Source organism: Dipteris shenzhenensis, chromosome 13 (genome assembly GCF_047967505.1).
Source record: "Dipteris shenzhenensis isolate YYH24624 ecotype China chromosome 13, Dip_SZ_1.0, whole genome shotgun sequence".
Taxonomy (NCBI): domain Eukaryota; kingdom Viridiplantae; phylum Streptophyta; class Polypodiopsida; order Gleicheniales; family Dipteridaceae; genus Dipteris; species Dipteris shenzhenensis.
In genome coordinates, this window is record NC_141608.1 from 28,174,661 (window position 1) to 28,189,529 (window position 14,869).

A 14,869-nucleotide genomic window follows, 5' to 3' on the forward strand; every position below is an offset into this window, starting at 1 on the left:
TGTCATGTGATGCCTGCGGGGTTGGGAGCCTAGCCTTTGATTCTTGGAAGGCCGTGGTTGAGGAAGGTAGGTGCAATTCAGAATTGGCAGAAAGGAATCTTTTCTATACATATGAATGGGAAGAAATTGAAATTCGATATGGTAAGCAGGGCTGAAGTTTCAGATTCAGCAAGTGAAGAGGAAGAGAGAAGTGAAACCAGCAGTGAGGAGGAGAGCTCCATGACTTTAGAAAGTGATGAAGGAACAATAGCATTGGTGGATTTGGTAGATGAGGATTCACAGGTAGATTTTGTGGGGTCAGCAGGGTTCGGTGAGGAAGAGGTGGATCGGTTTGAGGTTATCGAGGATTTAATGCAGCTCAAATGTTCTCAAGAATCAACCCAAGTGTTGATTGAGCAATCATTGAATCCTGATCTCAATGTTGAGGAGAAAGAAGAATATTTGAAGATGTTGCAGAAATACCCCAATTTGTTTATCACCTCTTATGAGGAGATCAGGGGATTTAAAGGGAAGCCTCTGAGGATTGAGCTGAAGGAAGGTCCCAAACTTGTTTTTCAAAAAATAAGGAGATTAAGCCCAGAACAGAGAGATGTGCTGAAGGAAGAGGTAGATAAGCTTCTCAAGGCAGGAATAATTTATCCTGTAGTTCACTCTGATTGGATAAGTCCTATGGTCATAGTGCCAAAAGGTGTAGACAAATGGAGAGTCTGTGTCGATTACAAACCTTTGAATGTAGTGACAAAGAGAAACCACTATCCTCTGCCTTTTGTGGATGATATTCTTGATAAAGTGGCAGGTCATGAAATGTACAGCTTGTGTGACGGATATTCAAGGTACTTCCAGATAGCCATAGCCCAGGAAGATCAAATCAAGACTACCTTCATTACCCCTTGGGGCTGTTTTTGTACAGGAAAATGCCTTTTGGAGTTACCAATGGCCCCTTGCACTATCAAGAGAATTCAGATCTGATTTTATCACCTTTACTGGATAAATTTTGTAAAGTGTTTATTGATGACATCTGTGTCTACAGTGGAAGAAGGGAGCACTGTGGCAAGCTGGATTAGGTATTTTATGAGATTGATAATAATGGTGGTGAAGTAAATCCTAAGAAGACTCAGATACAATATTGGGGCATATTGTATCTGAGAATGGGATTGAGCTAGATCCAGGTAAAGTAAAAGATTTAGTTATGCTGTCCTCTCTTGAGAATACCAAGCAGTTGCATACCTTTCTCCAGAAGGTGAAGTATTTGTCGATATTTATTCATATGTTATCTCAGATTTTGTATCCTCTTCAGCAGGTGGTAAAATCTGAGCCTCTGAAATGGACGACAGAGAGTGAAGAGGTCTTTGAGGTAGTTAAGGAATCCTTGACTCATATTTCAAGTGTAAAGCCACCAGATTATTCTAGGACTTTTTATGTGAATCCGTCTGTAGGACCAGATGCTATTGGTGCTATTCTTTTGCAGCAGGGAGAGGGTTCCAGATATATGAGGCTAGTCTATTATGCTAGCAGAGTGAAGAGTAAAGTAGAGAGGAAGTATTCAGTGGCTGAATTGGTCGTGGCTAGCCTCTTGTATGCTTGTAGGAGATTTCGGTCTTATCTATTGTCCAAACCTTTTGTGGTTCTCACCTCATGTTCACTACTGCCTCATATGTTGAATAGTACAAACATCTCCAGGAGCATGATTAAATGGATAGTAGAGTTACAGGAGTACTCTTTTACCTTCTTACTAGAGCTTCCTTGGCTGATCTCCTCACCTATAAGGAAGGACCTATTTTAGTTGAAGATGTAAAGAAGAATGCTGACATGAATGAAAAAAAAGTACTAGAGGATGCATTTGTTTTACACTTTGATGGATCTTACAAAAAAAGTTTAAATAAAAGTATAGGAGGAATTGTCAGTTATGATCCTAGAGGAGAGGAGATTCGGAAAATGGGAATTCAGCTCAAAGCCAGCAGTAATAATGAAGCTGAATATGCAGCCCTCTTCGAAGGTTTGAAAGTATGCATTAGTCTGGGTATAAAGAGACTCATGATTAAGGGTGTTACGAGAAATGGATGTTACGAGAATTGAAATTATTCCATTAATTTAATCCTTCAGTATTTAGTTTAGTGAGATCCAGCATTTTTGTCGTGCAGCTGATGCATGTGTGCTCGGTGTTCTGTAGTGATGCATGTGTGCTCCTACATGGTTGGATATACGGTTGCGGTTGTATGAGTGTGTAGCATTGTGTGCACCACTTACGCGATGACGGTATGTGTAGCATGTGTGCACCATCCGTACGATTTTATTCATGTCTAGCATCAGGTGCACCATGAGATGGTATGTGTCGCATGTGTGTACCATTCATCTGTGATTTATTGATTTCGCGTTGTTATAATACTGAAAGGTTGACTGATTGTGGTGATTAATTCCAAGGTTATCTTATGCTTGAAATATTTCATTACTATTGATCGTGTGAATCTAGGGGAAGAGTAATTGATCGGGCGATGGCATCTGGCAAGCATGATCCGTCATATTTTGGGCGCATAGGCGCAACTCCAGTGATGTGACGGGAATGAATAAGGCTTATCCCTAATTTTTGATATTACAAAAGCTTATGTACATATTTGAATTTTGGAATATTAGTGGCTTGGCTAAGTGTATAAACTATGTTACGCTCTAGCCGAGGTAGCATGACCTCGGAAGAATCAGTCGACATTTCCCTTAGAGGATCTATGTTAGTAATTATTTGTTTGCGCTTCATGTAAATGATCGGGAGGAAATTAATGTCAAGGTCCTAGGTGAGGGTTGATAGCACCAGACTAGGTGGATCTAAGGCTAAGGGCCTAATGCAAGGAATGTGCCTAGGGGCAAAGGATTTTAATGCATCCCAAGAGAGGGGTAAAATGTTGCATTAGGAAGGCCCTGTGAGGATGACATCTGGCATCTAGATCCATCTAGGGAGATGGGGCTTGTTGAAGCTAGAGAGAGAAGAGAATGTGTATTCACGTAATGTTTTCTGATCTGAATTCTCTGTCTGCTCGTTATGCTTCAGCAAGGTTGGCTGGGAGGAAATTAACGGTGCTGCTCCCGTAATTTACAGTAGGAATTAGATGATTGTGTTACATTTGGTATCAGAGCACAAGGGAAGAGACCAAGGGAAGGGGTTCGTGAGCTGTGATGAAAGCTACGAACGGTGAATTGAGGGTGTATCACTTGATCGGTGATGGCGGATAATAGGCGTGGAGCGTAGGTGTGGCGACTTGACCACTTGTGACCTTCACGCGATGGACAGATGGGATCGACGATAACAGGTGACGACGAACTTGGAGGGGGCTACCCGTGACGACGAATCGCTATTGGTGGTCCTTCCGCACCGCTATCAGGATTTTGCTAGGTGTTAGGACTATTCGTGGGCTTACTGGTAGCTCGTGAACGGGAAGACCCTTCGACACTGATAGCCCGTGACTGAGGAAATCGTTGATGACCATCCCGTGACTTGGCTGTTGGCGTTGCCGTGATCTACGACGGAAGGTTGGCGCTGCTCGTGGCCTACGATGGAAGCAAAGGATATACGGGAGGCTTTGATGATCCGTGGATGGGCGACCCGTAGCCAGAGAACGTATAGATACGTATCGAAAGATTCCAAGATGCAGCGTGGCGTGACGCAGGGTGGAGCACTATTCGATGAACAGCTGGCCACGAATTTGAGGCTTGAACAGTGTGGAGTTGAGATCACAGAACGTAGGCAAGGAAGAGGCCACACAATCTAAGAAGGCTGTGACGAAATCGTTGATGACCAGGGAGCTCTCTTTGACCTCCATCAATGTCGTGTTTTTTTTTCCCCTTTGATTTAGTTGGTTGGTGCTCTACTTCCATAAACAGGATCTCGTAAGGGATTAGTCTGCATGAAGCTTTGATGTTGTAGCAGGGACAGATTATGCTTGAGATTATGCCTATGGGCTTCAGTAAGAGTTGTTTGCAGGAGCTTCCCTAGGATAGGAAAAAGCGCTGTTTGAGATATATGCCTGTGAATCTGGGATTGCAAGAATTCCCTAGTATAGGGAATTGTGTAAGAGTGCAAGTAGACTGAATTGTGTCAGTTTGTAAATACAGTTTTCTAGCGGTGTTTAAAAACAAAACACCCATTGGATTGAATCTGGGATTGCAGGAATTCCCTAGTATAGGGAATTGTGTAAGAGTGCAAGTAGACTGAATTGCGTTAGTTTGTACATACAGTTTTCTAGCGGTGTTAAAAAAAAAAAACAAAACAAAACAAAACAAAACAAAACACCCATTGGATTGAATGGAAGCAGAAGAAGGGGCTTCCAGGAGGGACCCTGGGGAATCAGGAGTCCGGCCGACCCAGCAGGTGTCGCGCCCAGTAGCTCATACCTTATCTAGCAGGATTGCATTGCTTGAGGATGCCTTACAGCAGTTATTAGCGCAGCAGTTATAGGCCAATGCAGGGCAGTCTGAACTTAGGAGAGCGATACATAGTATGTCTGCCAGACCTTCTCGAGAGGAGAAGGGAAAGACTCCAATGGAACCGGAGTCTAGTGTCCATACGGTCGAGCCTAGGAAGGCTAAAGTGCCAAATATTGCCAATTACAGGCCAGAAAAGTATTCTGGTCGGATGAATGACCGTAGTTCCGATGTCATTGAGACCTGGTTACACAAATGGGACGAGGCGTTCGCCATTTGTGAAATTAGAAATGACATCAAGAAGATCCGTGAGGCCACCCACATGTTTAGTGAGGCAGCGGATTGGTGGTGGATTAAACAACAAAAAGATGGTATAGCATCCACTACCTGGGAGGGGTTTAAAAGAGAGTTTAGGAAACACTTCTTACCTCCTGACGAAGCATCCCGAGCTTGGGATCAATATAGAAACCTTCGTCAGAGAAATTTATCGGTGGCAGAATACACTAATAAGTTTCGAGAGAGTGTAATGAAGGTTGACGAACCCCTGCCTCAATCAATCCAAGTGAAAGATTTCATATTTGGATTGAATGATCGAATAAAAATGGAAGTTTGGGCTAAGTACGCGAACACGTTAGATGATGCAATAGCTATAGCCCTGAACTATGAAGAGGCCAAGGGCAGCAGGCCAAGTGGGTTTGCACAGGTCAAAACCCAGTATGGGTATCCGAAGAAATCTGGGTTTAAAAAGAAATGGATTAGTAACGGAGTGGTTTTCAGCCGAGTGGTCAAGCCAAGCAGGCGAAACCGGCTGAAACTCCTAAACTAAGTACCACCGAGGAAAGTAACCCCAATGGCAGCCCAGGCTTGGTCTAAGTCTCCCTTAAACCCAGAACAAGGGAAAAAAGCGAGGAGAGAAGGCTTATGTTTTGGTTGCCTTCAGCCTCATCAGTGGAAGGATTGTCCACGTAACAAAGATCGTCGGATGGCTGAGATGCTGATCTCAGAATGCGACGTGGAGATGGAGGGAAGTCCCAGAGTGGAAGAGATGCAGATTCAGCTAGCGGGATCTTCTCAGAGGTCAGTACCTTGTTTGTTATGTGTGTCTATTGCTAAGCTAGTGACGAGTGCACCTGATAACATCCTATCTAAGTCCGCAGCAACGGGGTATACAGCCTTTAATGATATGGAGTTAATTAAAATGAAAGGGCAAGTGGCCAATCATGATGTCATTGTGTTGTTTGACTCGGCGTCAACTCATAATGTGATTAACTCCAAGCTCGTGAAGAGGCTGAAATTAAAGATGAGTCCATCTGACTATGCGTATACGGTCAGGATGGCAGATGGAAGTTCAACTGAAGTATGGGACCAAAGGGTTACCCAGTTGGAGCTTCAGATTCAGGACTATGCTGAGAAGCTTGATTTTGAAATTACCAAGCTTGCTCATGCAGATATAGCCCTGGGTATGGCATGGCATTCTAAGAAGAATCCAACCATTGATTGGCAAAAGCATGTATATCAATTCAAGATGAATGATGTGCTTTATGTCTTGCGAGGTGAGAAAGATGTACCTTAGGGACCGTTGGTTTCCATGATGGAAATCCGAAAAGCTCAAAAAGAGTTTTTATTCCTTTGCACAGCATCGGTAGAGCCGGTTGATGATTCTTCGGCTAGCACTGATGTTACGCAAAGTGGTGAGATGGCCAAGCTGGCTAATCTTATAACAGAGGAGTTCTCTGAGTGTTTTAGGGATGAACTACCTTATGGGTTACCTCCAGAGCGGAATATTCAGCATAAGATTGAACTGATTCCGGAGGCAGAACCTGTAAATAGACCTCCCTATAGAATGAGTTTTACTGAAGAGGCGGAGGTGCGTAGACAACTGGAAGAATACCTCAAGTTGGGGCAGATTCAACCAAGTTTCTCACCTTTTGCTTCGCCAATGATATTAAAGAAGAAAAAGGATGATACGTTTCGCCTCTGTATAGATTACAGAGCATTAAATAATATCACTGTCAAGCACATGTATCCGATGGCTTGGACTGACGATCTGCTAGATGCATTACATAGAGCCGTAATTTTCAGCAAGATAGATCTTAAGTGTGGCTACCATCAGATCCGGATTAGAGCCGAGGATGTGCATAAAACTGCTTTTAGAAGCAGGTTTGGTCATTATGAGTTTTTGATAATGCCCTTTGGACTTACCAATGCTCCAGCAACATTCATCATGCTTATGAACGATTTACTACGTTCGTATATTGGAAAGTTCGTAGTACATTTTATTGACGATATCCTGATATTCAGTAAAAGTATTACTGAGCATCGTGAACACTTAAGAATAGTGTTCAATACTTTGAGGAAAGCCAGTCTTTATGTAAATAAAAAGAAAACTATACTGTGTATGGTTAGGCTTGAATATTTAGGATTCATAATTACTCCACGGGGGTAGAAATGGATCCAAAGAAAGTGGCTGCGATACTAACTTGGCCAATCCCTCAGAGTCTGACTGCGTAGTCTGACTGCGTTTGCGATCATTCTTGGGATTTGTCCAATTTTATAAAAGGCATATCAAAGGATATTCCGAAATAGTATCGCCATTGACTGATCTGACCTCAGATAAAGTACCTTTTACATGGGGACAGAATCAATAAGAAAGTTTCAACACCATAAAACAAGCTGTGGTCACAGTTACGGTGTTAAAAATAGTTGATCCCCAGAAACCGTTGTTCCTGGAAACCGATGCGAGTGGCATTGCGGTAGGAGCAGTTCTCCTTCAAGAGGGAAGGCCAGTAGCCTTTGAATGCAAGAAGCTTTCTCCCTCTCAAAGGAATTGGCCAACTCATGAATTGGAGTTGTATGCTGTTATCCATGCTTTGAAAACATGGAGACATTATTTGTATGGTTCAGAGTTTTATGTGGATGTGGATCATGATACTCTGAAACATTTTTGTAAACAGCCTGACTTGAGGGGCCGCCAAGCTAGGTGGGCAGAGCTCATGCAGGAGTTTAATTTAACGATTCGGTACCGAAGAGGAAAAGATAATAAGGTTGCTGATGCGTTGTCTCACATTATGCACAACTTGAGTTTCACGGTATTAGAGAGTGCTCTAATGACTGAGATCAGAGAAACTCAAAAGGTGAACGTGTTTGTCCAGAGCTTATGGCCTAAGGCTCATGTGTTAAAACCCAGGGAAAATGAAAAGGATGACCTGGCATCCAGAAAAGGCCAAACTTATGCAAGATATACCATAAGGGATGGTATGCTGAAAAGAAATGGCAAGGTTGTAGTACCTAGTCAGAATGATCGCAGGCAGAGAGTCATTCGACAGTGCCATGATAGCCCATGTGCGGGACACCCAGGAGTCGAGAAGACAGATGATCTCCTGAAGCGAGATTTCTTTTGGCCAAAGATGAAAAAGCATATTCATGAATATGTGACACGGTGTTTCTCGTGTCAGGTAAGTAAGGCTGAGCGGGTGAAGCCACCTAGACTTTTACAGCCCTTGGAGATACCATTAAGTAAGTGGGAGAGCATTTCCATGGACTTTATTGTAGGGCTGCCTACGACACAAGGAGGGTATGATTCTATCCTTGTGGTGGTTGATCGTCTAACCAAGATGGCTCACTTCATTCCGACTAGAGAGCCTGCTAGTGCCACGCAAGTGGCGGATTTGTTTATTAGACATATATTTCGTCTGCATGGATTGCCTAGATCCATAGTGTCAGACAGAGATGTCAGATTTACCGGTCATTTTTGGACAGCGGTATTTGAGACGCTAGGGACTGAGTTGGGAATGAGTAGTGGGAATCATCCTGAGACGGATGGTCAGACGGAGAGAGTCAACCAGACTTTAGAGGATATGCTGAGAGCATATGTGTCATTGAGACAACATACATGGGACAAGTGGTTGCTAGTGTTGGAGTTTGCCTACAATGATAGAAAACATTCCTCTTCAGGATTCACTCCGTTTGAGCTGAACTATGGTTATAGACAAGCCAATCCAACTATAGTTGGAGTACCTCAGAAAGTGTTAAGGAAGGAGAGAAAGTTTTTCTCAGAGTTTCTTTGCACTCGAAGTCGTTGACTTCAGGAGAGTGTGCTAAGTTATCACCTCGATACTGTGGGCCGTGGTTAATTCTAAAGAGAATAGGCAAGGTAGCCTATAAATTAGAATTGCCACAGGGGTGTAAGGTGCACCCGGTTTTTCATGTTTCGCGCTTAAAGAAATTTTTACATACAGGTGACTCACTAATCGAAGGTGTGGTTTTGTTTCAGGAGATAGAGGATAATGCGAGGCGCAAACCAACAAGAATCCTGGACCGAGGAACAATGCAAATATGAAATCAGAAGATACCCACGGTGTTGGTTGCATGGCATGGTCAACCTCTATCCGAAGCTGCCTCAGAATCCGTATACCAGTTGCGGAGAGTGTTTCCAGTTTTTATCATCGAGGATGCTGATGTCTGAAGAGGGAAGGAATGTTACACTCTAGCCGAGGTAGCATGACCTTGGAAGAATCAGTCGACATTTCCCTTACAGGATCTATGTTAGTAATTATTTGTTTGCGCTTTATGTAAATGATCGGGAGGGAATTAATGTCAAGGTCCTAGGTGAGGGTTGATAGCACCAGACTAGGTGGATCTAAGGCTAAGGGCCTAATGCAAGGAATGTGCCTAGGGGCAAAGGATTTTAATGCATCCCAAGAGAGGGGTGAAATGTTGCATTAGGAAGGCCCTGTGAGGATGACATGTGGCATCTAGATCCATCTAGGGAGATGGGGCTTGTTGAAGCTAGAGAGAGAAGAGAATGTGTATTCACGTAATGTTTTCTGATCTGAATTCTCTGTCTGCTCGTTATGGTTCAGCAAGGTTGGCTGGGAGGAAATTAACGGTGTTGCTCCCGTGATTTACAGTAGGAATTAGATGATTGTGTTACAAACTAAAGTTAGGAAAAGCTTTATTTTTAGAAAAAGCCAACTATTCTAGAAGGTGGATGGGCTTTTTGTAAAAGGGTGCATGGAGGAAAGCACAGAGGCTTTTGTAATATAAAAAATTAGGCATAAGCCTTATTCATCCCCGCTAGAGTTGCGCCTACGCGCTTAAAATATGGCGGATCATGCTTGCCAGATGCCATCGCCCGATCAATTACTCTTCCCTTAGATTCACACGATGAATAGTAATGAAATATTTCAAGCATAAGATAACCTTGGACTACTGTCAAAAAGAATATCGAGCATGCTCAAGCTATGTATACTGCACGTGCAAACAAGGGTAGAAAGAAAGTTGTGTTTGTCCCTAAATCCTCTGGTCCCTTTAAAGTTTTGAAGCACATTAATGACAATGCCTATTGGTTCGAATTACCACCTGATTGGAAAATTCATAATTCTTTTCATGTGCACCTCCTGAAACCTTTCCATGGAGACTTACCAGTTCGACCTATTTTAGACGATGCACTGTTGCTTCAAGGAGAGACCCAGCTCTTAGAGCCAGACTAGATAATTGATCAACAAATCACTCAAACGAGATGTGGAAACTCGTATCCTATTTATCTTCTTACATTTAAGAACCACCCCATTGAGGATGCTAAGTGGATGCCCGAGGGATATTTTCGCCAGTACCCTGATTTCTTGACTACTTTTTTGTCGCGCAATTGAGGAAAATTGCGATTTCAAGCAAGAGGGATGTTACGAGAATTGGAATTATTCCATTAATTTAATCCTTTAGTATTTAGTTTAGTGAGATCCAACATTTTTGTCGCGTAGCTGATGCATGTGTGCTCGCTATTTCGTAGTGATGCATGTGTGCTTCTATATGGTTGGATATACGGTTGCGGCTGTATGAGTGTGTAGCATTGTGTGCGCCACTTACGATGACGGTATGTGTAGCATGTGTGCATCATCTGTACGATTTTATTCATGTGTAGCATCAGGTGCACCATGTGATGGTATGTGTCGCATGTGTGCACCATTCATCTGTGATTTATTGGCTTTTGTGTTGCTATAATACTGAAAGGGTGATTGATTGTGGTGATTAATTCCAAGGTTATCTTATGCTTGAAATATTTCATTACTATTGATTGTGTGAATCCAAGGGAAGAGTAATTGATCGGGCGATGGCATCTGGCAAGCATGATCCATCATATTTTAGGCGCGTAGGCGCAACTCCAGTGCGGGGATGAATAAGGCTTATGCTGAATTTTTGATATTACAAAAGCTTATGTACATATTTGAATTTTGGAATATTAGTGGCTTGGCTAAGTGTATAAACTAAAGTTAGAAAAAGCTTTATTTTTAGAAAACGCCAGCTATTCTAGAAGGTGGGTGGGCTTTTTGTAAAAGGGTGCATGGAGGAAAGCACAGAGGCTTTTGTATGATTTTTGCTCAGAAGCTTTTTGGGGAAATATACATAAATACATAGGAGGTGGAAGGAGAGCACCACTCCTATGGGGGGAAATTGTACCCAGCACGCTTGTTCTCTATCGGACTCCGGAGAAGAAGTGCAAAGCGGAGAATAGGTGAAAGAAGAGGGTACGAAGGATGACGGCTCCTCAGGGACTCATAAAGGTCAAGGCAGCCCTGCTCCTCTTGCAACGATGTCTTCATCAACCACCACTTCTATCGGAGTGGTGACTCCCTCTACTCCCGACTCGACCTCTATTGGACAAGCTGCTACCTCATTTGTTATGCATAGCTCCGGGTTCCTAGCTAATCCTTCTTCCACATCTATCCCACCCGGGGGTACTTTTGCTCCGGCCATGCCTTTACCTGCCATGAAGGTTTCATCTCCCTTCCCATCCACACCGGTGCTGCCTTTTCCACCACCTCCTTCCTTCCCTAGTGCCTACTCATCCATGACTTCAACTCCGTCCCTCTCTTTCCCAAATGCTCTCCCATCGTCCTTAATGCCCACATCTTCTATGTTCTCACCCTTTTGCTCTGCAACACCGAGGCCCTCCGCATATGTGTTGGAATATGAAGCCAAAGTGAGTCTAAAATGAGTGTTCTAGGTGGTCTAGGTGTGGTTTTATAGTCTAGTGAGTCATATACATGCCACGTGTCATATTGGGAGATATCCCATAGACATTGTGACTTTCTAGAGTCTAGTGGCACACTATATAGTGTTGTACTTGTCTATTGTCTATCACATCAGTCAACATCAAGCTTTATATCATGTGAATATTTTGGTTATCATTGCCTTTCATTTGCTTTCTATTTTGCCATTCCATTATGCTTTCCATAGTTTCATTCCGTTCCTAGTTAGCCTAGCATTCTCCTACCTCCATATGGTTTTAGAGCTAGCTTCCCTCAAGGAATGAGGAGGCCTTGAAGCCCATCTCATACCTATGGAGAGGCTAGCTCCTTCCACTCAGTTCTTCTCCTCTCCTCGTCTCCTTTCTTGAGCACTCCCTCTTCCTCCTTTGCCTCTCCACCTTGAGCTCCTCTCCTCATACCCATGCCTCACTATCAGCCACCCCTCTAGCCTCAGCATCAGCCGTATAGCCTGCTCCGCTGCCAGCTCAACTACCCATACCAAACAGCCTCGACAGTAGCTGCTCCTGCCCTCGATTGCAGCGCCCCTAGCAGCCGCTCTTGCCCTCAATCTTCGTGCCATCTACTGCTGCTGCCCCGGCTCCAAAATCTGCAACAGACCCTTGTCATCTGCCCGCACCACAGCCTGTCCCTTCTCCGCCATGTGACAGGGCTGCATGCCCCTTGGCCCGAAGCTGCCCACCATTCTTCAGGTCCTCTAGGCCGACCACACCAACCCGCCATACCAGCATTGCTGTCCGCCTTCTATAACAGTGTGTAGACTCCTACTTTAGCAAATAGAAGCAAGGTAGAATTGGCACACTAATTTGCAGCAAGAAATAAAGAAAAATGATCTTGATGTGAGATACGATTACTTCTCGGCTTCTCCGATTACTTCTATGATTGCCCGTGGTGCTAGGCTTGCACATTGAGTGACTCTACTAGTCCTTGTGGCACCTCTGGCCTCTACATCGACTTTTAGGTGACTCTCCATCTTCTGTTTTGAGAGTCATGCCATGACCGCTCCATGTAGCTACCCCATGGACTTCATCGACACATATTTTGGGGCATCCATGCCTAGTGCTTCATCGACATCGTCATCGACTCTGAGCGTAGCCATGCTATAACGTGAGCCTCTGAGCATGTTGAGTGTCAAGCCATGAGAGTGCTTGGATCAACCTCTGAACACGATCAAACTTTAGCCTCTGAGTTACATAGGGTGCACAGTTTGATGACTGTCATTGTCATGTTCTATTCTTGGTTCCATTCCAGTAGTCTCTCACCTTGCCTTCTTGGAAGGGTGTTGGAATATGAAGCCAAAGTGAGTCTAAAATGAGTGTTCTAGATGGTCTAGGTGTGGTTTTATAGTCTAGTGAGTCCTAGGCATGCCACGTGGAGTTGTTGGTGTGGTCTCCTCCTCTGAAGCACCCACATTTGTTACGGCTCCATCGGGACTCCCTCCAACTCTTGCATCTGCTTCAGCCTCTCGGGTGGGGATGACAGTCCTTAGTCCTACAGACAGAGCTAGACTTCTCGAGCTACTCAACAAGGTCCATGTGAAGACTCAAAAGTTCAAAGGCCACCTCCATGAGGATGCAGAAGCTCTGGTGAGAAAATTCCTCTCAGCATGTAGAGCTAAAGGTGTGGAGAATGAGCATGCATTCCTTCACATCTTCCTCTCGTTATTGGAGGATGCCGCAAATGTATGGTACAGTCAATTTTCCCTTGACCACTTCCAGACGTGGATAGACTTAAGGGAGAAATTCTTACGCACTTCCAAGTTGGAAAAATTCGAACACATGATTGTCCAGGAGTTATCCAATGATACCATGAAGCTTGGCGAAAGTATCTGGGAGATGTACATGAGGATGAGGGTCCTGGCCGCAAAGATATCTGTGCCACTCAATGAGGGGTTGGTTCTTGAAGGCTTTACCTTCCACCATTGCTATAAGGCTGGTTGACAAACTTCGTCTCACTACAAGACTTCCTGAGGGAAGTGGTGAAGATGGAACGGTCCCAGTTAAGTTTTGCCTCAACACACACTGAGACTGCCCGACTTCTGAGACAAGAGGGGACACAGGCATGGCAATAACTCAAGGAGGAGTTAGAAGAAATCAAAGGAGGTGTGAAAGATAGAACAAGGGTGGATGGACCGTCACCTTTTGAAGCCCAGATAAGAAGTGATCTCTGGTGCATTGAATGCAAGGGTTCTGGCCATGGCTACTAGGAATGTCCATCGAAGCGTAAGGTACTCACTCCGACCTCCTTTTGCACATTTTGTGAAATTCATGGACATGATGCCTTCGAGTGTAGGTATCTTAAGGGGTTGAGAAAGCTTCTACCGGAGTATCCAACTAGGGAACCTTTGGTGGCTACAGTTAATAGAGCTGCATCAATCACTTCAAGGCCAATACCCTTTGTTCCAGCCCTATGAAGGCACCTGAACCACCTACCCCTCCTAACATTGCACCTCCGCTTCTCCGTAATCCTCCTTTGCTCCAAGCTCCTGCTCCCAACCAGATTGGGTCTCCATACTTCTATCCTCCGCCCTACTATGCATAGTATCAACCACCTATGTCAGGGGATGGATATGGATCCCCTTATCAACGTGGTCGACGGGGTGGGTTCTGAGGTGGACGCAGAGGTATCAACTTTCGCAGGCCCATCATGTGCTACAGATGTGGCGAGTACAGACACTACCAAGATGACTGTACACAACCATTCGCGGGAAACACAAATGACCACTACACTAGAGATTGTCCCAATGGCAGAGGGGAATCAGCATCCCAAGTCAACATGGTTGACGTAGTAGTGGCGGGGGAGAGTGACAAAATCCTTTTTTTTTTTTCCCAAGAAAGAGACTTTATTAAGTAAGAGAAAAAACCTGCGAGAGCAAGCTCAAAGCGGAATACATCATGAAACCATGAGGATAAATAAACCTCACCTCAAAATGAGGTGGAAAATAACTAAGGCTGAGGCTGAAAGTGCCACCTCAACCCTGTAAGAGTCTCAGAGAAGAAAGGAGAATCCTTCCATTCCCTGAAGAAAGAAGCCCTCCTAGCTAAGGCTGCGCAGGAGTCTCCCTGTATACTCATCCATACGGCCATCAAAGTATGTATGGTGTCTGTCCAGATACTAGCCAATGTGTGCGAGGGATGAACCTGAGTTCCCTCTAATGCCTCTGTGCATTTGGCTCTCCAGATATGCCAAGCTGCTATGCTCGCTAGTATCTCCCAAGAGGTATTAACAGAGGCATGTACAGCTGCAAAGGGAAGGTGTGGTACCACATCCAAAGAACATGACTCAACCTGATGCGTCGAATCGAAATGGCCCGAGAAGAGTCATGTCTCTCATAAAAAACCTGAGGCCATGTAAGAGAAAGCCAAGCCACGAAGACCCATGTCATAAAGAATGGGCAGTGTACAAAGTGATTG

At 44.3% G+C, this 14,869-nt stretch overlaps 1 protein-coding gene across 6 annotated transcripts in view; it reads left to right on the top strand.

Annotated features, from left to right (window-relative positions):
- The window catches only part of LOC147895245 (CAP-gly domain linker), a 117,614-nt gene that overhangs the window by 97,658 nt on the left and 5,087 nt on the right, over nt 1-14,869 (top strand). The window contains exon 7 of one of the 6 annotated variants that reach the window (XM_087384092.1): nt 2,471-2,505. The exons of the other annotated variants lie outside the window; for them this stretch is intronic. Within the exon in view, the coding sequence (XP_087240218.1) occupies nt 2,471-2,481 (11 nt within the window). The 3' untranslated portion in view covers nt 2,482-2,505. Of the gene's footprint in view, nt 1-2,470; nt 2,506-14,869 lie in introns of those variants that run through there. 6 annotated transcript variants of the gene reach the window in all.